Genomic DNA, 22,409 nt, shown 5'->3' with positions numbered 1-22,409 from the left:
TAGAAAGAGGTCTCTGTCTGGCTCTTCGTCTGGTTCTCCAGGTCCTTCCGCAGTGCTCAAGCTGCTCTCCTCCTCCCAATTCCCCTCTTCGGAGGAGGACATTGGGTCTGATGTGGATTCCCAGTCCGGTTCTGACTCCGATTCAGACCAGGCTTCTAGCATGCAGGCTGTCATAGATAGTCTTATTTCGGCTGTATCTCTAACCCTCAAACTAAAACAAGACGAGGTTTCCCCCCAGGATTTCTCTGTCTCCTTTAAGCGGGTGAAGCGTCCCTCTCGCTCCTTTCCTACTCATGAGGAGTTTGAGTCTACCCTGTCTAAACACTGGGAACATCCTGAAAAAGTTTTTCGGGTAGAAAACATCTGGACGCGCTCTATCCCTTTAGCGCTGATCTTCTCTCCAAGTGGGCTGAATCTCCCAAGGTCGATCCACCGATCTCCCGTCTTTCCTCCAAGACTGTTCTCTCCTTACCGGACGGCGCGTCGCTTAAGGACGCATCGGACAGACAAATTGAGGCGCTGGCCAAATCAGCTTTTGAGGCAACGGGTGCTTCCCTCTGCCCCAGCTTTGCTTCCACATGGGTGGCTAAGGCCATATCTGCCTAAGCCAAGATTCTCCGCCGAGGCATTTTGGCTTCGGCCTCCCCTACCGAGCTGGCTGACTTCGCCGACCAGATTAACCATGCAGGGAAATACCTTCTCACTGCCTCCTTAGATGCAGCAGCCTGTTCAGCCAGGGCAAGCAGCAACATTGTCGCTATGCACCGCATTCTTTGGCTCAAAGCATGGAATGCAGATGCTACTTCCAAAAAGTCTCTCACCAACTTGGCGTTTCAAGGTTCCAGGCTTTTTGGCGCTCGTCTGGATCAAATTATCTCAGATGCGACTGGGGCAAGACTACCTCTCTCCCCCGGTCCAAGCCAAAACGTTTCTTTAACCCAAAGGCTCCTCGAACATTTCGCCCCTTTCGTCCGTTTGCAGCCTCAGATTCCTCTTCGCAACAAGAGGGACCTGCTACCACGGGTGAACGTAGAAAACCCTCTTACAAGCCAGCTCCCATGTGGAGATCCAGGGCTCCACCTCCCAGGTCTTCTGGACCTCGTTCCAACAAATACCGTTCCAAGTGACGGGTCGCCCCCACCTGGGAGTCTTTCCAGGGTGGGAGGCAGGCTTCTTCTCTTCAAAGACACCTGGCTGTCAGTGATCAGCGACGCCTGGGTCAGAGAGATTATCACCTCCGGGTACAAGATCGAATGTTCTACCCTCCCGGAAAATCGCTTATTTCTCTCTCGCCCCCCAAAGCAACCGTCCCATTTACCCGGCTTGCTTCAAGCCGTAACTTCTCTGGTCGCCGCCGGAGTCGTAATTCCCGTTCCTTCCGAAGACCGTTTTTGCGGGTTCTACTCGAACCTTTTTGTAGTCCCAAAGAAGGGTGGGTCTCTTCGCCCTATCCTGGATTTGAAGCTTCTGAACCACCACGTCCGACCTCGCCACTTCAGAATGGAATCCCTGCGGTCAGTGATCGCCGCCATGGAACCCGGGGAGTTCCTCTGCTCGGTCGACATCCAAGATGCGTACCTTCATGACCCCATCTGCGTACGGCATCAGAGATGCCTTCGGTTTGCTGTCGGGGACAATCACTACCAGTTCACGGCTCTCCCCTTCAGTTTAGTGTCTGCCCCCAGGGTCTTCACCAAAATCATGGCAGCGGTCATGGCCCTCCTTCGTTCCAGGGGGATCCTCGTTATCCCCTACCTGAACGATCTGTTGATCAAGGGGTCCTCTCGTCTAGACTGTGCCCACAGTCTCCAGGTCTCCCTGGACACCCTGACCCGTCTTGGCTGGATTATCAACCGGACCAAGTCCTCTCTGATTCCATCCCAACGACTGTCCTTCCAGGGCATGGTGTTCGACACGAACTTAGCTCGGGTCTTCCTCCCAGAGGACAAGTTCTCAGTACTCCTCAAGGCGGTCCGCCTTCTCAAACGCTCAGCCCCTCAGTCACTTAGTTTCTGCATGGGAGTCCTGGGAAAGATGGTGGCCTCCATGGAGGCTGTTCCTTTCGCCCAGTTCCACACCCGCCCCCTCCAACTATTCCTCCTATCCACCTGGAACAGGTCCTTGGGCTCCCTGGACCGTCCCGTCCACCTTCCTTTCCAGGTCTGTCAGTCCCTAACCTGGTGGACGTTGTCCTCCTCTCTCCTGAGAGGAAGATCATTTCTTCCCCTTCAGTGGCAGGTCATCACCACCGATGCCAGCCTTCTCGGGTGGGGAGCAGTCTTCCGACAACACATGGCTCAGGGCCGTTGGACCACCCAGGAAGCTCTCCTTCCCATCAACCTTCTGGAGATCAGGGCAATCTTCCTTGCGTTAATCCGCTGGCAGTCTCTTCTGACGAATCTTCCCGTCTGCATCCAGTCGGACAATGCCACGGCCGTGGCGTACTTAAACCACCAGGGCGGGACTCGCAGCGACCAAGTAATGGCAGAAGTGGCAAAGATTCTTCGGTGGGTGGAACGCCACGTTCCGGCCAAATCAGCCGTTCATATCCCTGGGGTAGAAAACTGGGCAGCCGACTTTCTCAGTCGCCAGGGCCTAGCAGCGGGCGAGTGGTCTCTCCACCCCGCAGTCTTCAATCAAATTTGCCTCCGCTGGGGTACGCCAGACGTCAATCTTATGGCGTCTCGGATGAACCACAAGGTCCCTCAGTTTGTCGCCAGGTCCCGGGATCCTCTTGCCGTCAGCCACGACACCCTGGTAATTCCATGGTCCCAGTTTCAGTTTCCCTACCTGTTCCCACCCCTCCCCTTGATTCCAAGGGTGGTAAAGAAGATCAAGTTGGAAGGGATTCCAGTCATACTGATAGCGCCGGACTGGCCAAGGCAGCCGTGGTACGCCGAGCTCGTAAACATACTCGCGGACACTCCTTGGAGACTCCCGGATCGGCCAGACCTCCTCTCGCAGGGACCTCTCTACCACCAGAGTTCTCAGTCGCTGAGTTTAATGGCATGGCCGTTGAGGCCACAGTCCTGAAAAACTCTGGTCTCTCTTCCCAGGTCATACAGACCATGATCTGAGCCAGAAAACCGGCTTCTTCCCGTATCTACCATAGGTACTGGAAAGCGTTCTTTCGCTGGTGCGAAACCAATGAAGTTTTTCCAATGTCCTTTTCTCTTTCGGATCTTCTCGGTTTCCTCCAGTCTGGTCTCGATTCGGGCTTATCCCTCAGCACACTCAAGGGACAAGTGTCCGCTCTGTCGATTCTCTTCCATAGTGACCTTTCCTCCATTCACCAGGTTCGGACTTTTCTACAGGGAGTTGTGCATATCGCCCCTCCTTTCCGTCCTCCCTTGGAACCTTAACCTAGTCCTTGGCGCTCTTCAGGCTGCTCCCTTTGAGCCTCTTCATGACGTGCCCTTTTCCCTTCTCTCCTGGAAGGTCTCCTTCCTCATTGCCATTACATCCATCAGGAGGGTCTCCGAGTTGACAGCCCTGTCATGTCGTTCCCCTTTCCTGATTCTTCATCAGGATAAGGTCGTTCTTCAACCGGTTCCTGAATTCCTTCCCAAGGTGGTCTCGGCTTTCCACATCAACGAAGACATTGTCCTTCCATCATTTTGCCCTTCTCCGGCTCATCTTTTGGAGAAGTCTCTTCACAAGCTTGACGTGGTCAGGGCCATTCGGGTCTATCTTTCTAGAACCGCTCCCTTCCGTCAATCCGATTCTCTCCTTGTCGTTTCTGAAGGTCGTCGGAAGGGCTTTCAAGCGTCTAAATCCACCATTTCGTGCTGGATTCGCTCCGCAGTTTCAGAATCGTACCGTGTTCATGAGGCACGTCCTCCCCCGGGGGTGCGAGCTCACTCCACCAGAGCTGTCGGAGCTTCTTGGGCTGTTTGCCACCAGGCCTCCGCTTTACAAGTTTGCAAGGCCGCAACCTGGTCGTCTTTGCACACGTTTACGAGGTTCTATCGGGTTCATACCCAAGCCTCGTCCGATGCAGGTCTTGGTAGGAAGGTACTGCAGGCGGCGGTCGCACACCGGCCGGCCTGAGACCTTTTCTCTTTTCCTTTCTACCCACCCTTTTCCGGGACTGCTTTTGGATGTCCCATGGTTGTCCTGTGTCCCCCAATGAAGCGATAAAGAAAGAGGGATTTTTGGTACTTACCGTAAAATCTCTTTCTTGGAGCCTTCATTGGGGGACACAGCACCCTCCCTACTGGTTTGTTCTGGTATCGTGTTTGGGGCCTGGAGACCCTAGTTGAGTTGGTACTTTTACTGTTATGAGTTCTGTCGCTTCTCCTACTGCTTTTTGCACTAACTGAGGTGCTTGGTGCCTGTCAGTGGGTGTATACTGCCGGGGAGGAGCTACGCCTTTTTCCTTTTTTGCATAGTGTCAGCCTCCTAGCAGCAGCAGCATACACCCATGGTTGTCCTGTGTCCCCCAATGAAGGCTCCAAGAAAGAGATTTTACGGTAAGTACCAAAAATCCCTCTTTTTGCTTCATTCTCTTTTGTGTTTTTTCATTTAAGACAAATTAAATGAAGATAATAATACAAAAGAATTTGTGATTGCAATCATTTTCAGGAAGAAACTGAGTATTATCTGACAGAATTGCAGGGGTGTCAATACTTTTGGCCACAACTGTATCTTTGTACCGTGTTAGCCAGTAGATAGAAATTGTTACCATCTTTTCAGTTAGCCATTAAAAGTTATCAATTAATGAGGACTCACACCACTTTACTGATATCATCACTGTCCCCATTGGGGCAAACAATCTAAATTCCCTATCAATATGTGTTTGGAGTGTGGGAAGAAACCGGAGTACCCAGCGGAAATCCACGCAAATGCAGCGCCCCAGAGTCCTGGTCGTTGCAGTACTGTGGCTCCGCCACTATGGGGAGCTATGGTACGTCTGATTGCACTAGGGAGTTTCTCTGACCAGGTAACACCTCACTACACTTCACACTCCGGCCACCAGGGGGGGTGGTCCTATCTAGTAGGCCACTCCTCACACTCTGGTAAAACTGGGGGTTGGACAGGAAGACAGTGAGAAGTAGCTGGGAAGAGCTAGTGAGAGGACCTGTCAGGGATGGGATCATGGCAGACTCCTCAGAACAGAACTACCAGTGCACAACGGGAATACAGTAAAGAGGAATTGGGACCAGAAGGAGTCGTGCTGTTAGACTGAGGCAACATCCTTCTGAGGCGCAAACAGTCGGTGGCCGGAACGCCGAGCAAGTAAGAGACTTCAAGTACACTGCAAACCACGGCCGGACAGCCAATTACAGGTTGGCTGTCCCACTTAACACCTAAGCAGACAACGGAGGCAATTGTGGGAGAGGGGCGACTCTAGGGTCCCGGAAGAACTCCAGGCCTACCCCGTCAAACGGGTGCGTCCTACCATATCATCTGGAGGACGGAGAGAACGAACAGTAGAGACAGACAGAAACAGTTGTGAGGACTATCCCGGGAGCTCAGCAGGGAAGAACTACAACACCCAGCGCTAGGAGGTAGACACTGATTCCCACCTGTAAAGAGAACTCCTGATGTACCTTTGGACCGGCCGGTCTCTGACAACCCTGTTAACAGCGCTCTGGACTGAGGACTCCGAAACCTTCAGTAAAGAGGTAAGGAGACTGCAACCTGGTGTCCTCGTTATTTACCGCTACACCACCACTTATTGCACCGGACGTCCCCCACTGACAGACAGGGCAACGGACCGGGTCTAGCCACCATGACAACCCCAGAGCAGAGACTCAGAGGCCCGGCTCCGGGTGCCCCTCGGCCCTGCGGCGGTGTGGGGGCGCTCCAACTTGGCGTCACGAACAGGATCTACTTAAGCCTGAAGAATCAGGTCATGTGTGCCTTGGAACTGTGATTTATTGAGCTTGGACTGTGTATTGCCATTTACCGCCAAAATTCGCCATTGCCGCGCACAGAGGGAGGAGCCTTAGCTACGTGGGCGGAACCAGCCAAAAGAAACGCGGAACGAAAAGCGCGGTAAGGCGCCAATCCCGGAAGAGGAACTCCGACCTCCAGCAGGTTAGTGGGAGGAAGGGAGAGCCATGTCCGAGTCGGGAGGAGAGGAGGTGGCGGCCGCAGCCGCGGACGCAGGAGCAGCTCCGGTCCCCGCAGCAGGCGAAGCCGCGGCCCTAATACCACCACCGGTTGCCGAAGAACCCGCTGTTCCCCTCAGCCAGTCGGACACTGCCGCTAACACAAAAGCCATAATGCCCTTCTCTATGCCGTATCTGCCCGGAGCGGCCTGGCTCCCACGATACTCTGGGGAGTCTCATACATTCACTGACTTTAAGGAAGGGCTCTGCAGCCTGCTCGAGTTCTATCCCCTGACAGAGCCTCAGAAGGTTCATATGATAACCAGCCAACTCTTTGGGGCGGCTCTGAGAGAATTGAAGTCCTGGCCCGCCGAGGATAAGGGAACTGCGCAACAGATTTTTGCAAAGCTTAAGGCCACCTTCGATACTCGCACTGCTACAGAAATTAAACTGACTTTCTATGGATGCAAACAGAGGCCGCAGGATAGCTTACGGGACTATGCCCTTAATCTCCAGGAGGCGATGCGGGCCATTAAGCAGAGTGACCCCGGCAGCATGCAGGATGAGGATAAACTTCTGAAGGAACGGTTCATTGAGGGGCTCCTGTGCAGTCACCAGCGGGGCCAATTGCACTTCCTGGCCATGCAAAATCCAGACTTAACTTTTGCGCAATTCAAAGATAAAGCTATCCAGGCATTGCAGGAGCGACAACGCAGCCGCGCAATACCACCCAGGCGCCCCGCTCTCACATACCACCAGGAGGTGGCATCGGACACCCCAGTTGACGCGGAGGCCGACGCCCAGAGCTTCGAGGACGACTCCCCTGCAGGACTCCGTCTTCAGATGCAGGAGCTGACCAAGAGCGTTGCTGCCCTAGCCCGGACGGTGCAGTCCCTACAAGAGGCCCCCCAAAAAAAGATCCAGCTAGCCTCCAGACCAGAAGATGTCCCCTGGATGCGACAGAAGAGGACCCCACCGACCAGAGGCCGGGACAGCGATCGCTTCCATCAGGACGGACGACCCATCTGCCGCCGCTGTCACCAAGTGGGCCACATTGCAAGGTACTGTCCTTTAAACGAGCAACCCCTGGGGCAAAGGGCCAACCCCCAGGAGTAGGACGGTCAGGCCCGCAGCATTGGAGAACCAAGTATATTGGAGGACGACCAGTTCTCCCTGTAGTGATTGATGGAATCCCCTTGAACGCTTTTCTGGACACCAGTTCCGGTATTGGGAGGACACTGATATTACTCGTGGCCCTGACGATGATTTCACCATAATAGCCAGTAATGGTCAGCCGTTGCCACAAGTGGGGTATAAGGAGGTCACCATCAAGGTGGGGCGGGTGGAATTGAAAGCCCAAGGGATTGTGATTGTTGATATTGATCGTCGAGAATGTAATCCCATGATGACTCTTGGTACTAATGTTATAGAAAATTGTCTTGCAGAAGTCATTGTTTTGTTGCAACAGGTGGCAGAAACCGCTGGCCACAGTGAGCAACGTGCCCTGCAGAAGGAAATCAGAGCTCTGATGCAGAGACAGCAGGTAGAGCTGACTGGTGGTGAGATTGGTCGTGTCACTGTGAGTGATTCAAACCCCATCGCGATACCCCCCAGGAGTGAGATGTTAATATGGTGTCGGGCAGCCATAGGCCTCAGGGGTAAGGACTACCAGGCCTTGGTAGAACCCGTATATTCAGACAATAGGCCTACTGTTCTGACAGCCCGGGGGGTGGTCGACGTCCGCCAGGGGAGAGTGCCCGTACGTGTCCTCAATTGTGGGAAGGAAGAGGTTCACCTCACCAAGTATACCACGCTCGCCAAACTGTTCACTGTCAATAATAGTGTGATACAGACACCTGAACCCTTGGTCCCGTCAAACGTGGCGGAGAACAAAGGTTCTGCAGAGCACTCGAAAGACTGGTGTCGGGAGTTGCATGTGGGCACTGACTCTACCCCATCCCATCAAAAACAGGGGGCCTACAGGGTGGTACACGAGTATGAGCAGGTATTCAGCAAACACCCCTTAGATTTTGGGCAGGTGAAAGGGATCCAACATCATATCCCCACGGGAGATCACCGACCCATAAAAGAGAGATATCGCTCTGTACCCCCAGCTCATTACCAGTGTGCCAAGGACATGTTGCGGGAAATGAAGGAGGCTGGGGTGGTGAGAGACAGCTGTAGCCCCTGGGCAGCTCCGTTAGTCCTTGTTAAAAAGAAAGATGGTACAATGAGGATGTGTGTTGATTACAGGCAGTTGAATCGCATTACACATAAGGACGCATACCCACTGCCCAGGATAGAGGAGTCTCTGGCTGCCTTAAAATCTGCTAACTACTTCTCTACCTTAGATCTCACCAGTGGGTACTGGCAGGTTCCTGTAGCGGAGGCGGACAAAGAGAAGACGGCCTTCACGACACCAATGGGTCTCTGCGAGTTCAACTACATGCCCTTCGGATTGTGCAATGCTCCCGGGACGTTCCAGAGGATGATGGAGTGCTGCCTGGGACACATGAACTTTGAAACCGTGCTGCTGTATTTGGATGATGTAATTGTCTTCTCTAAGACCTACGAAGACCATCTGAAGCACCTGGCCGAGGTGTTTGAAGCCCTATCTAACTTCGGCTTAAAGGTGAAACCGTCCAAGTGTCATCTGCTGAAACCTAAAGTGCAGTACCTGGGCCATGTGGTGAGCGCTGAAGGAGTGGCCCCAGACCCCGACAAGGTCACAGTGATCAAGGACTGGCCAAAGCCCAGTGACCTCCACGAAGTCCGGCAGTTCCTCGGGCTGGTAGGCTATTACCGGAGGTTTATTAAGGACTTCACCAAGAAGGCCGCACCCTTGCAAAACCTGCTGGTGGGCCAACCAAAGAAGACCAAGGGGAGGAACACCCCCTTTGATTGGAACGAGGAGATGGAGGAATCCTTCACCTGTTTGAAGTCGGCACTGACGGGAGAAGAGGTACTGGCTTACCCCGAATACGACCAACCGTTTGTGCTGTACACAGATGCCAGCAATGTGGGATTAGGAGCCGTGCTGTCCCAGGTCCAGAAAGGCAAAGAGAGGGTGATCGCTTACGCCAGCAGGAAACTCCGTCCCACGGAAAGGAACCCTGACAACTACAGTTCCTTTAAGCTGGAATTCCTGGCCATCGTCTGGGCAGTGACAGAGAGGTTTAAACACTACCTGGCCTCTGCAAAATTCACAGTCTTCACGGACAATAATCCGGTAACGCATCTGGACACTGCCAAACTAGGGGCCTTGGAACAGCGGTGGATGGCCCGGCTGTCCAACTATGATTTCACCATCAAGTACCGAGCGGGACACAAGAATGCTAATGCCGATGCCTTGTCCCGAATGCCCAATTTGCCAGAAATGGGAGAAGACCCGGAGGCACTTGAAGAGGTGGAGCTGCCTGCCTTCCATCGCCCCAAAGCCACTCAGAACTCTCACCATGTGAAGAACAGGCACAAGAACCAACCGGATGCCACGCTGAATCCCCTGCCCCACCACGGATGGGCAGAAACCCAGGATAGTGACCCCGCGGTCCGTCAGGTGAAGGAGCTCTTGACGCAGGCTGGGTTGCACCCTGGCCCAGATGATCCACAAGAAACCCAACAGCTGTGGAAGGGGAGAAGCAAACTGTTTATCCATGATGGCACGCTGTGCAGGAGGAGCATTGACCCACGTACTCATGAATTGGTGTGGCAGATAGTGGTGCCAAGGCGAGATGCGCCCATGGTTCTGGGAGCCTACCATGATGGAGCCGGACACTTCGGATGGAGGAAGCTAGAGAAGCTGCTCCGAGGGAGGTTCTATTGGATTGGCATGAAGAGAACCATTGAGAAGTGGTGTCGGGAGTGTGGTCCATGTAGTCTGCGCAGGAAGGACCGTGACAGTCAACGGGCTCCCCTGCGGCCTATCATCACCAAACGGCCGCTCGAACTGGTCGCGCTGGATCATGTGAAGCTGACACCTAGCCGGTCGGGCTATATCTACGCCCTTACCATCGTGGACCACTACTCCAGGTTTTTGGTGGTTGTGCCTGTCAAGGATCTAACGGCCAGGACTGCCGCCAGGGCCTTCCAGCAGCACTTTTGTAGGCCCCATGGCTACCCAGAGAAGGTACAGACCGATCAGGGACCTGCATTCGAAGCAGAAGTGTTCCAAGAATTCTGCCAACTGTACGGGTGTAAGAAGACCAGAACCACACCGTACCACCCTCAAACCAACGGGATGTGCGAGAAGATGAACCAGGTGGTAATCGATTTATTGAAGACCTTGCCTGTGGAGGAACGGAACCTGTGGCCGATAAAGTTGCCTGACTTGGTGGATATGTACAACCACATCCCAGTAAGTTCCACCAACTGTACTCCAGCGTACCTGATGCGAGGAAGATCTAGTCGGTTACCCGTTGATCTGGACATGGGGGTCCTAGTACCCGAAGATACCTCGCCGGAGGCAGATTGGGATGCAGAAAGGCAGCGAAGATACCGCGAAGTACAGGAGTGTGTAGAGAGAAGTCTCGCCCAGGCTAGGCAGAAACAAGAAAGGGACTACAACCAACACGCTCCTGCGATTCCCCTGTCACCTGGTGAGCAAGTACTTAAACGAAAGAGGAGATTACACAAGCTCGATGACCAATGGGAAGCGGAACCGTATACCTGCCATCCGACTTCGACAACACAAAGGTCTGTCTCATCAGCAAGGACAGAGGGGAGACCTCGACAGCGGTATCCAGGGATCACCTTAAGGTCTGCCCCGATAAGTTGAAAGAGAGGGGCACGGCCCCAGAAATCTCCCCGCCGGTGGAAAAGGAGAAGATGTTCCATACCGTCCTTGGTGACTTTCCCCAGTCCTGGACTCAGATAAACCAAGCCATCGTGGTGCCTGTTCTAATGTTTCAACAGCCGGACCCACCAGAAACAATGATGGTACCAGATCATATGGCCCCGCTACCTCAACAAGTCTTACCTGATGAAGCCATGCCAACCGTTGAACCGGCAAATCCTCCCTCTGCTATCAGTGAATCTGCTGTACCCACTGTTGATAGCAGCAGCTCTGAGAGCCCCAACCTGCCAGTGCTACCCAGACTCACTAGAAGTGTAGCTAGAAGACAGTGCACTACACCAGCGGTAGCAAGCATAGCGGGCCCTGTTAGGCCAATAGCAACCCCTGCGCTGCGAAGGTCCACACGCAGCACTCAAAATCAAACTCCCCTCCGCTACAAAACTTGGAGGTATTAATAAGGGCTGCTCTTTAGTTGAAAATGTTTTTTTTGTATATATCTTTTGTTACAGGTTTTAAAATGGACAATAGAGTAATGGATGGTAAATTGCTCAAAAACTTTCAAAAAAGGGGGGCCCCTTTGTTTACCCGGGGTCCCCGCTGTTTCAACCACTGAACTGAGAGTCATAAACTGTGCATGACCTAACTTTCGCAACGTTCAAGAGTCCTCACCTCCCATAAAGGGAAGCACTGTTATGTTTAATTGTTATGCTATTTCAAAATTCTGTATGTTTTCTGTTAACATGTATTGTTGTTCTTGTTTTCCCAGTCCCGGAGTACTGGATTTAACCGGGGGGGAGTGCAGCGCCCCAGAGTCCTGGTCGTTGCAGTACTGTGGCTCCGCCACTATGGGGAGCTATGGTACGTCTGATTGCACTAGGGAGTTTCTCTGACCAGGTAACACCTCACTACACTTCACACTCCGGCCACCAGGGGGGGTGGTCCTATCTAGTAGGCCACTCCTCACACTCTGGTAAAACTGGGGGTTGGACAGGAAGACAGGGAGAAGTAGCTGGGAAGAGCTAGTGAGAGGACCTGTCAGGGATGGGATCATGGCAGACTCCTCAGAACAGAACTACCAGTGCACAACGGGAATACAGTAAAGAGGAATTGGGACCAGAAGGAGTCGTGCTGTTAGACTGAGGCAACATCCTTCTGAGGCGCAAACAGTCGGTGGCCGGAACGCCGAGCAAGTAAGAGACTTTAAGTACACTGCAAACCACGGCCGGACAGCCAATTACAGGTTGGCTGTCCCACTTAACACCTAAGCAGACAACGGAGGCAATTGTGGGAGAGGGGCGACTCTAGGGTCCCGGAAGAACTCCAGGCCTACCCCGTCAAACGGGTGCGTCCTACCATATCATCTGGAGGACAGAGAGAACGAACAGTAGAGACAGACAGAAACAGTTGTGAGGACTATCCCGGGAGCTCAGCAGGGAAGAACTACAACACCCAGCGCTAGGAGGTAGACACTGATTCCCACCTGTAAAGAGAACTCCTGATGTACTTTTGGACCGGCCGGTCTCTGACAACCCTGTTAACAGCGCTCTGGACTGAGGACTCCGAAACCTTCAGTAAAGAGGTAAGGAGACTGCAACCTGGTGTCCTCGTTATTTACCGCTACACCACCACTTATTGCACCGGACGTCCCCCACTGACAGACAGGGCCACGGACCGGGTCTAGCCACCGTGACAACCCCAGAGCAGAGACTCAGAGGCCCGGCTCCGGGTGCCCCTCGGCCCTGCGGCGGTGTGGGGGCGCTCCACAAACACGGGGAGAACATACAAACTGCTTGTAGATGTTGTCCTTGGTGGGATTTGAACCCAGGACCCCAGTGCTGCAAAGCAACAGTGCTAACCACTGAGCCACCATGCTGCTCTGTACTGTGCTTGTGACATCCATGCTGCAGTTAAAACATATAGATCAGAGCAGCGGTACAGAACCGGTACTGGACACTAGGAAGGAGACTACTGTCTGCCTATACAATCGCTTGGGCACCACTTTTGTTAAAGTGGAAAACCCCTTTGAACGAAGGTGCTGTGTTTGATGTATATCATGTTTAACATTTCTTCTGCTCACTCACCTTCCTCACAGTCATCGCCATGTCTGTTGGGTTCAGTGCAGATATGACATGCAAGTCCTTTATACTTATGATAACACACGCACTTCCCGTTCCCACTGACACCATCATTGCACTGTATGGGAAAGCGGTAAAGTGTGATTAAGGGCAAAAATGGACTTAAGGTTTGTTTTGGAAAAGAAGAACAACATTCTGTGCAGTGAGAAAAGTTCTAAAGATCTGGAAAAGTATGCACAAAATTTCAGGCATATATGCAATTACTCCAGGGGGGGACGAATAAAGTACATTTTATTTTTACTGCCTATTCACATGAGGCTGATGTGGAACATGGAGTGGTAGGACATATAGTGGTTAGGGACCAACCATAGTAAAAGGTCACCTTGACGTACTTGGAAGGCTGTTGCACTCTGATCAAGAAACACTGAGTACCTTTACATGTTTTGACGTGTACAGCAATATTGGAGTACATGTATTTCTCCTTCGCCTCATTGGGGGACACAGAGTGTGGGTGTATGCTGCTGCCTCTAGGAGGCTGACACTAAGTGATACAAAGAAAGTTCGCTCCTCCCCTGCAGTATACACCCTCCTGCTGGCTCTCAGCTAACCAGTTCTTGCTTATTGTCCGTAGGAGGCACATGGACGGGTCTGCTATTCAGACCCAAAACTCTTTATTTTATTTTTACCTTTTGATTTTATTGTTTCCACGGACGAATGGGTCGACAGATCCTTTCAAGGTTCCGATCTCCCCGAACCATCAACAGGCGAGCACGGAGAGTGTCACCTCTCCGTATCCTCTCCTGCAATGTGGGATGCCAAGCCTGGGCTGATTCTTAGGGGCACATGGAGTGTCGCCTCCACGTACCCTCTTCCCCAGACAGACCTAATGTCAGACAACTAGCCCAGTCCACCCGGGGGCTGAACTCTGTGGATGTACAGAGGCCCCTCTCTATGGCGTTCGAGCAGCCCCCACTGTCCCACCACTGTGAAAGCAGATGACACAAGGAGGGGGACAGTCCCTCTCCACCTCCCTAACAAAGGAATGATGGATTGTGGTTTATCCCTCTATCCCTGCACCGTCCACGCTGTAATACCTGACCTGCAGCAGAACAATACTCAGCTCTGAAACTCAGTCATTCGCGGCGGCTCCATGCCGGGACGCGCACCAATGGTGAGTGGATCCAGTCAGCAGTGGGCCTCTGCAGAGGGATATTCACATGGTGACAGGCAGCCTCAGGCTTCCCTGTGGCCCACCTCCCTGAGGTAACTCTTCGGCCGGCTGCAAAAGCTTAGCCCCCGGCTTCGGCCGATGTGTAGGCCGCACCCCGGAAGCCGCACCCGTACTATGGCGCCATAAGGAGGCTCTGCCCACTTTTCTGGCACTTCTCACCTGTCACAGAAGCGCTCAGTTTTCTCGGCCACTACAACGCCCCTCACTTCTTGGTATTGCTCCCGCCGGCTGCAGAAATTTAGGCCCCGGCTTGGGCCTATTCATGGAAATCTTGAGGCTCCGCACACATCATGCCTGTGGCTCCGCCCCCGAATTGGTGCTTCTCGCTCTCTGCAAGATTTTATCACCTCTGCAACTCCCGATGGTCATCTTGGTCCACCCGGCCAGCTCACACAGAGGGGACAACTTTGCATTAAAGGGGCACAACGACTTTGCAACACCCTGGTCTTAAAGCACATGACCAGTATTTCCTGATCTTAAAGGCACATTACCAATCCGAAGCCGGTCACCTTAAATGAGCTCAGGAGCCCTCTGCCACTGATCCCAGTTTATCCCAGAGTACCTAGTTCCGTCAGTGGACTTCGTCACTGACCGCAATCCATGGTTTCTCTGACCAAGAGATTGAATCCCTCCGTGATCCCTCTGTGGCTCGGAGTGCTTGCAGGATCAATATACATGGTCCCTCTCCTACAAGGGAGCCGTCGGCTAGCAGGGGCCCAAGTATTCTAGAAACATACAGGCATCTAAAAACGTACAGGCATCTAGAAAACAGAAGTTTTCATTTCCTGATCTCTCTCCTCAATGATTTGCTGAGAACAAGACTCTGAATATGGATCAGATATTGTCTTGGATTTGGACTTGCCAGAGCTTCAGAAAAGGATGAACTCGCCTATTTATATAATCTCTGTACATTGACGAGGACTCCGGTTCTGCTCTAGACTACGCAGTGTCACTCATAATGAGACTAAACTCCCTTGTAGAGCATTTGCCATTCAGTCCCGATAAGCGATTCACTGAACAGAAGCCTCTACGTGGGATGCTATGCCTGGTCTGATTTTTAAGGGCGACGGGTCCTTTAAAGGGCACCGATCTCCCAACACCTTCAAAAGACGAGCACACGGAGTGTCGCCTCTATGTATCCTCTTCTGCATCCAGGCCTAACGCCAGACAACCTGTCGTGTCCACCCGGAGACCTGAACTCTGTGGATGTACAGAGGCACCCTTTTTGGCGTCTGAGCACCCCCCCTCTGCATCACCACTATTTAGCAGATGATGCAAGAAGGCGGACGATCCCTCTCCACTTCCCTGTTACGAGGATGGTGGATCGAGGGTTCCTAATTCCTCTGCACCGTCAAAAGAGAGACGATGACATGCTGGATGCAGCCGCGCATTCTGCCACTTGGCAAATTAACCGGGTAGAATCTCCTGTGGTATACCTACCAGTATCCCTGCCCGATGTATTATCAATTAAAAATACCACGGACTGTCAGATAGAAAATCTGGTTTGCTCAGTCTTGCGGCTTCGGGTTCAGCGCTCTACCCTCCCTAGCTGCCACAACAGAAAAAGGTGGAGTTTCTGGCATCCATCGACATTCGGGATGCTTACCCTCACATTCCTATTTTTCCCCTCTTCAAAAATTCCTTCGATTTTCCATTCGTGAACAGCATTTTCAAGTCACGACCTTGTCCTTCGGCCTTGCTACCGCACCCAGAGTGTTTGCAAGGGTCATGGCGGCTGTCATGTTCCTCTTGCACCCTAGAGGCGTGGTCGTCCTGCCCTGTTTGGTTGACTGTCCAGCCGCCCCACCAGGACTACGCTAAGTAGTCTATATCACTTGCGATACCCTCTCACCTGGGCTGGCAGCTAAACTTAGACAAGTTCTCCTCATTTCCTGCCCAGCAGATATCCTTTTTGAGGATGATCCTGCACACTTCCAGAAGGATGGTAATTCTCCCTCGAGACAAGGTCATGGCCCTTCAACAGGGAGCTCGCGCACTTGATCACTCATCTCCTCATTTCATTCGATTTGCTAGGAGGGTTCTGAGGAAAAATGGTGACGACAATGGAAGCAGTTTCCCTTGCTCCGCTCGTTTTCAGCAAGTCAAACAGACTTTCAGACGATAGTCTCTGAGCTCCTTCTTCTTCCAGGGCCTTTCTCCCGGTTCAATGGTTATTAGTAACTACCAATGCCAGTCTTCTCCCAATCATTGCTCTGGAAATCCGAACAATAGTCCTACAGCAGGTCCACCTTCTGGCGGGTCACCCCATCCGAATTCAATTGGATAATGCCACGGCTGTGCAATACGTCAATCATCTAGCAGGTACCTACGATCAGGCGCCACGGCCGAGGTACCTCACATTCTCTGATGGGCCGAGATATATAATTCGGTGATCTCAGCAGTACATATCCCAGGAGTAGAACTCTAGGCGGCAAACATATTCAGCCATCAGGGCTCCGCCTCAAGTGAGTGGGAACTTCACCTGAAAGTCTTCCATCAGATCTGCCTTCACTGGAGCTCTCCAGCTGTAGATCGGATGGCGTCCAGACTTAACGCCAATGTACTCGAGTTCATGGTTCAGCCTCGAGATCCAAGAGCCATCGCACTGCATGCTCTGGTTCTTCCATGGTACCAGTATTCTTAACTCCCCTTCCACTACTTCCGAAAGCCTTTCGGAAGCAGAAAGGGCCCCAGTGATCCTCGGAGATCTGCACTGACCACGTCAGTATTTTTTGTTTGCGGAGCTAGTATCTTTCTGCCTTATTGCAACAAAACTGCAAGTAGGGACTTTCTCGCAGGGAGTTTTCACACGTAGTTCTTCCCTATCGCATACCGTTAGATCATTGAGACCTTAATAGTCCTGGGAGTCTTACAGTAGACTCCTTTTGATCCGGACAGACTTTACTATCAGGGAAGGTAGCCCCTTTTTTTCTCTGCGATATCCTCATCCTGACGAGTCTTCGGAGCTAGCTGCTCTGTTCTTTCAGACTTTTCCCCTTATTACCTTCAAGGCAAGGTTGTCCTCAGGCCATCCCCGTCCCTTGTTACCAAGGTGGTATTGTATTACCATTGTTATGAGGGCATCGTTCTTCCCTCATCTCTTTCGGTACCAGTCCACAAAATGGAATGAGTTCCCCATATTCTGGATGAAGTGAGTGCTCTGAGTAGGTACGTGTCGAGGACGGCGTCCTTCCAAAGGTTGAACGCTTTATTTGGGCTTCCTGACGGTAAGGGGAAGGCTTCCTGACGTTTACAGGAAGGGTATAGCCATTTTACCGGCCATGTTAGCCTGGTGGATTCGTTTCACCATCCAAGAGTCCTTCCGTGTTAGAGGTCAGCCTATCTCCCTGTCTATCGAGGGTTCTAGGCACCAGGCATGGGCAAAGCATGCCTGCAAGCTTGCGGATACGTCCAGTCCACATGCATTCTTGAAGCACTATAATTCCCACGCTTCCACAGATGTGAGTCTGGGCAGGCGGACTCTGCAGGCCATGGTGGCGCACTTGTAAGTAGCGATTACACAGGGCCTGATCTGATCCTCCAATGAGGTGAAGGAGAAATAGGGATTTTTGTGTACTCACCGTAAAATCCTTTTCTCCGAGCCATTCATTGGGGGACACAGCTCCCACCCTGTTATTAGCTTATGCTTGTTTTATAATCTGACATGCTATAATCTCATACATAATATGACATAGTATACGCTCATATGTTGTTACTGATCTCCTACTGCTTTGCACCAAACTGGTTAGCTGAGAGCCAGCAGGAGGGTATATACTGCAGGGGAGGAGCTAACTTTCCTTGTATCGCTTAGTGTCAGCCTCCTAGTGGCAGCAGCATACACCCACGGTCTGTGTTCCCCAATGAATGGCTCGGAGAAAAGGATTTTATGGTGAGTACACAAAAATCCCTATGTTTCTACATATAGTAGAGGAAAGAGAAGAATTAGCTGGTAGAAAGGCAAAAATCACAACTTATTACTCGCAGTGGGCTGACATATCATGTATGTCTATGTTCATATATTGGCCACATAGCCTATATGTCCACCTATTTTTTTTTTTCTTTGTAGAGTATATTTGTAAAAAATTAATCAAAAACACCTTTAAATCCTAATTCTTGCCCTCAGTAGCAACCTAAAAACAAAAACAGGCGAACGAATGTAAAATAGCCAGATAAATACGGAGCAATAAAAAGCACAAAACACTAAAAACTTGACAAAAAAACAGGAGCGAATGCAATAATGATTTGAGCACCTGGTGTCAGAAAACCAAGCAGGAATACACTTACACGTCCTCGTCCATAGCATGGATTTGAGAATCCACCAGTGCACGGCTTGCAGTCAGGACCATAAAACCCCTTGCAGCATCCATTCACCTAAAAGAACCCACATAAATCCATTAGTATAGTTGCATCTGGTTGTAGGTTTGCCTAAGGCCAGGTTCACACGTTCAGTATTTGGTCAGTATTTTACATCAGTATTTGGTGAGTTTTTTACCTCAGCATTTGGAAGCCAAAACCAGGAGGGGAACAATGAGCGGAAAAGTATAATAGAAACACGTCACCACTTCAGTATTTGTCAAAACCAGGAGAGGGTGAAAAATACAGAACACCAACTTTTTCTACCCCCTCTATATCTATCCCTTATTTTCTCATTGTCTTTCTCTGCATCTCCCTTTCTTTGTATCCCTCTCTTTCTCAATCACGCTTTCATTTAATGTGTCTCACTCTTTTTCCATCTTGTGATTACTTTAACTCTCTCTATCGGAGGCGTTCAAGAACTACGAGTTTTCCGAGCGGAAGTTGCTTTAGGAAACGCCTGTTTTGTTAAGGAGTTTTTCTTCTCCCAGAAGAGTTTTTGAATAGTTTTACCCCTCAGGCCATGTGCACACGTTGTGGGTTTTGCTGCGGATCCATAGTGGATTTGCCGCTGCGGATTCGCAGCAGTTTTCTATGCGTTTACAGTACCATGTAGACCTATGGAAAACAAAATCCGCAGTGCACATGCTGCGGGAAAAGACGTGCGGAAACGTAGCGTTGTTTATTCCGCACCATGTCAATTCTTTGTGCGGATTCCGCAGCGGTTTACACCTGCTGCATAATAGGAATCCGCAAGTGTAAAACCGCAGGTGGAATCTGCACAAAATCTGCAAAAAAATCGTGGTAATTCAGCAGGAAATCCGCAGTGTGGGTTACCTGCGGATTTACCAAAATCAGTCCGGAAAAATCCGCAGAGTAATCCGCAACGTGTGCACGTGGCCTAATTCGTTTCTGGAGGCTTTTGCACTGACATTTTCTAGTTTGGAGAGATTTTCTCCAGGATCCTATTTTTTTGTCCTCCGGGTGTTTTTCAAAACCAGTTCAGGAAAAAATGCATTGTTGATTTTCCAGTAGATCTGCCTTAAAAAAAAAAAAAAAAAAACACCTCTCAAATAAAAACACAAACGTCTGTGCAAAGATAGCCTCTCTCTTTTTCTTTCTCTCCTCTCATTTCCTTTATTCTTTTCTCTGTATTTTTTTTGTTGTGTCCCTCTCTCTGTCTCACAACTTCTCTCTTTTTCTCTATCTGTCTATACATTTTTTCTGCTTCTTTCTGTCTCTATTTTTCTCTGTCTCCCCCAGTTTTTTCTGTATCTATCTTTTCTTTTCTGGGACTTTTATGTGCCCAGTCAGGATAAAGATTCCCCATTGTGCCGATCGGTGCAGGTACCAGCAGTTGGACACCCACCGATCAGTAAAAGCTATCACCCATCCTGCGGAGAGGTAATAATGGTGTCCAGTGAAAACCTGTTAAGTATTCATATTAATACTTACAATACGAGAGTGGCTGCAGTTTCTGGCACAGCCTTTTGTGATGGTACCATGGTCTTTATAGAGACATCCTCTATCAATGGTTCCCTAAGGGCATAAGAGACTCAAGTAAATTCTAACTTCACGATTACAGTAATAAAAAAAATCTTGCTGCATATAGTATAAGTTCTTTTTACCTTGTCAGTGCTGCCATCCGGACAGGGCAGTAAGGAATCACAAGTGGAGCATGTAGTCTGTTCAAGACATTATAAAGAGGCATTTACATGGGATCACAAATCAAGAAACCCCCCCCAAAAAACCCCACTAAAAACATAAAGGGAGCTGCCCCCATCATGTGTTCAAAGGAGCAGAACATATGAATAGGCAAAAGGCAGCACAGAACATATAGGACCATATTGTGCTAGGCATCAAATGTGCCGCAGATCCGGTACATAGGACGTAGGAAGGGAAGATATATTCATACATATAAGGAAAATGTTCCTCCTATGAGGAACCTTTCAGTGATCATTGGTTAAATGTCATGGAAGCTTATAAATGTAACGATGGAAAGAGAAACATGCGACTACCTGTACAACTTCTTCCACGGTCTCATTGCATCTAGCTGGCAGAATTGGCAATATAGTAGAAGGAATGAAAATCCCATCCAGAACATGGATAATCCCATTAGAAGCAACAATATCACTGTGCATAAGAGGGATTCCTTTATTTCCAAACAGAATCCTGCCCTGATAAGATAAGAAATAAGCCCACATGTTTACTCACTGCTGCGCGGGATGGAGGAGGGAGAGCGCAGGGAGGAGCAGACGGAGCGCAAGACGGAGGAGCCGGAGCGCAGGACGGAGGAGCCGGAGGGCAGGACGGAGGAGCCGGAGGGCAGGACGGAGGAGCCAGAGCGCAGGACGGAGGAGCCGGAGCGCAGGACGGAGGAGCCGGAGCGCAGGACGGAGGAGCCAGAGCGCAGGACGGAGGAGCCAGAGCGCAGGACGGAGGAGCCAGAGTGCAGGACGGAGGAGCCAGAGCGCAGAACGGAGGAGCCAGAGTGCAGGACGGAGGAGCCAGAGCGCAGGACGGAGGAGCCAGAGCGCAGGACGGAGGAGCCGGAGCGCAGGACGGAGGAGCCGGAGCGCAGGACGGAGGAGCCGGAGCGCAGGACGGAGGAGCCGGAGCGCAGGACGGAGGAGCCGGAGACCAGGACGGAGGAGCCGGAGACCAGGACGGAGGAGCCGGAGAACAGGACGGAGGAGCCGGAGAACAGGACGGAGGAGCCGGAGAACAGGACGGAGGAGCCGGAGAACAGGACGGAGGAGCCGGATAACAGGACGGAGGAGCCGGAGAACAGGACGGAGGAGCCAAAGCGCAGGACGAAGGAGCCAGAGCGCAGGACGGAGGACTGGGGGTACACAAATGACAGCAAACATTTCCACAATGGCGTGGAAAGCCAAGATCTGGAGCTTTGACTGATTGAATGCTCACGTCGAAGACATAATTCAGGGTATATTGAACGTTATCCAAATGAAAATCTGTTCTGTACATGTGACATAAGTGCAAATATTTTGGCAAGTTACATGATTGGGGCTGTTACACAAATTTCTGTAACAAATCTGTGGAGTGATAACGTTCCCAAAAGGGGCATTTACACTGCATGTTTTTCATGAAGGAGCTTTCCTAGGATCATTAGTTTCCTGATAATCGAACTTGCTGCTGATCGCAAGACGAACAAGCAAGATGCTTATTTGTGGGGTGAAATAATCATTTTGTTTTATTAAAAGATTCTCATTCTCGGCAGCACATGTGCACTGAACGCTCTACTACTGACCATTCAGTGCACATCAACAGTCTACCATAGCAAACAGGCTATTAAACGACCACTGACCGGAAGCAAATATGTTACCAACAGTGGTCATTTAACGATGCACATCATGCAGCGCAGATGCACCCACAACGGCAGTACAAAATCTTATCTGCCCGATCAACATCTCCCTAGACAAACCGGTTTGGCCATTGCTCCATACAAATTAGAGTGTCAGCCGAAATCATCAATATTGGCAGGTACAGCCGACATTAATCTAATGTGTATGGGGGTCTAAAAGCAGTTTCTGATGCGGATTTGCTTCTTACAGCTTTAAAAACACAGTTGTACATTGAAAATACTAAAATATATAGAATTTTCCTAGTAATCTCTGCACCAGGATATTTGATATTTAATGCTAAAGAAAAATGATCAAAGACCAGAACTAAACCAATACTAATTATAAAAAGAGTGAGGGACTTCATAATAAATCAATACAGGGCACTCCATTTTTTTATTTGACTTTTTAATTTAAACTGTGCACCTCCTCCAATTGCTCCACTGACTCAGGAACATATTTTCTTTTTCTTCTGAGCCTCTCTGTTCCAATGTTATGTCCCCCGAAAATAAAGATGCATATTTTCTCTTCAGCCAACTGGGT

General features: G+C 50.8%; 1 protein-coding gene across 2 annotated transcripts in view; it reads right to left on the bottom strand.

Annotated features, from left to right (window-relative positions):
* STAB1 (stabilin 1) overlaps positions 1–22,409 on the bottom strand; it is a 191,501-nt gene that overhangs the window by 127,876 nt on the left and 41,216 nt on the right. For both annotated transcript variants that reach the window (XM_077276156.1, XM_077276157.1), the window contains 5 exons: positions 20,526–20,684; positions 20,136–20,192; positions 19,963–20,046; positions 18,439–18,525; positions 12,930–13,041 (listed from right to left, as the gene is read on the bottom strand). In XM_077276156.1, coding sequence (XP_077132271.1) covers positions 12,930–13,041; positions 18,439–18,525; positions 19,963–20,046; positions 20,136–20,192; positions 20,526–20,684 — 499 coding nt within the window. The remainder of the gene's footprint in view (positions 1–12,929; positions 13,042–18,438; positions 18,526–19,962; positions 20,047–20,135; positions 20,193–20,525; positions 20,685–22,409) is intronic.

Source organism: Ranitomeya variabilis, chromosome 8 (genome assembly GCF_051348905.1).
Source record: "Ranitomeya variabilis isolate aRanVar5 chromosome 8, aRanVar5.hap1, whole genome shotgun sequence".
Lineage (NCBI taxonomy): Eukaryota > Metazoa > Chordata > Amphibia > Anura > Dendrobatidae > Ranitomeya > Ranitomeya variabilis.
This window is presented reverse-complemented; position numbering and strand designations above follow the sequence as displayed.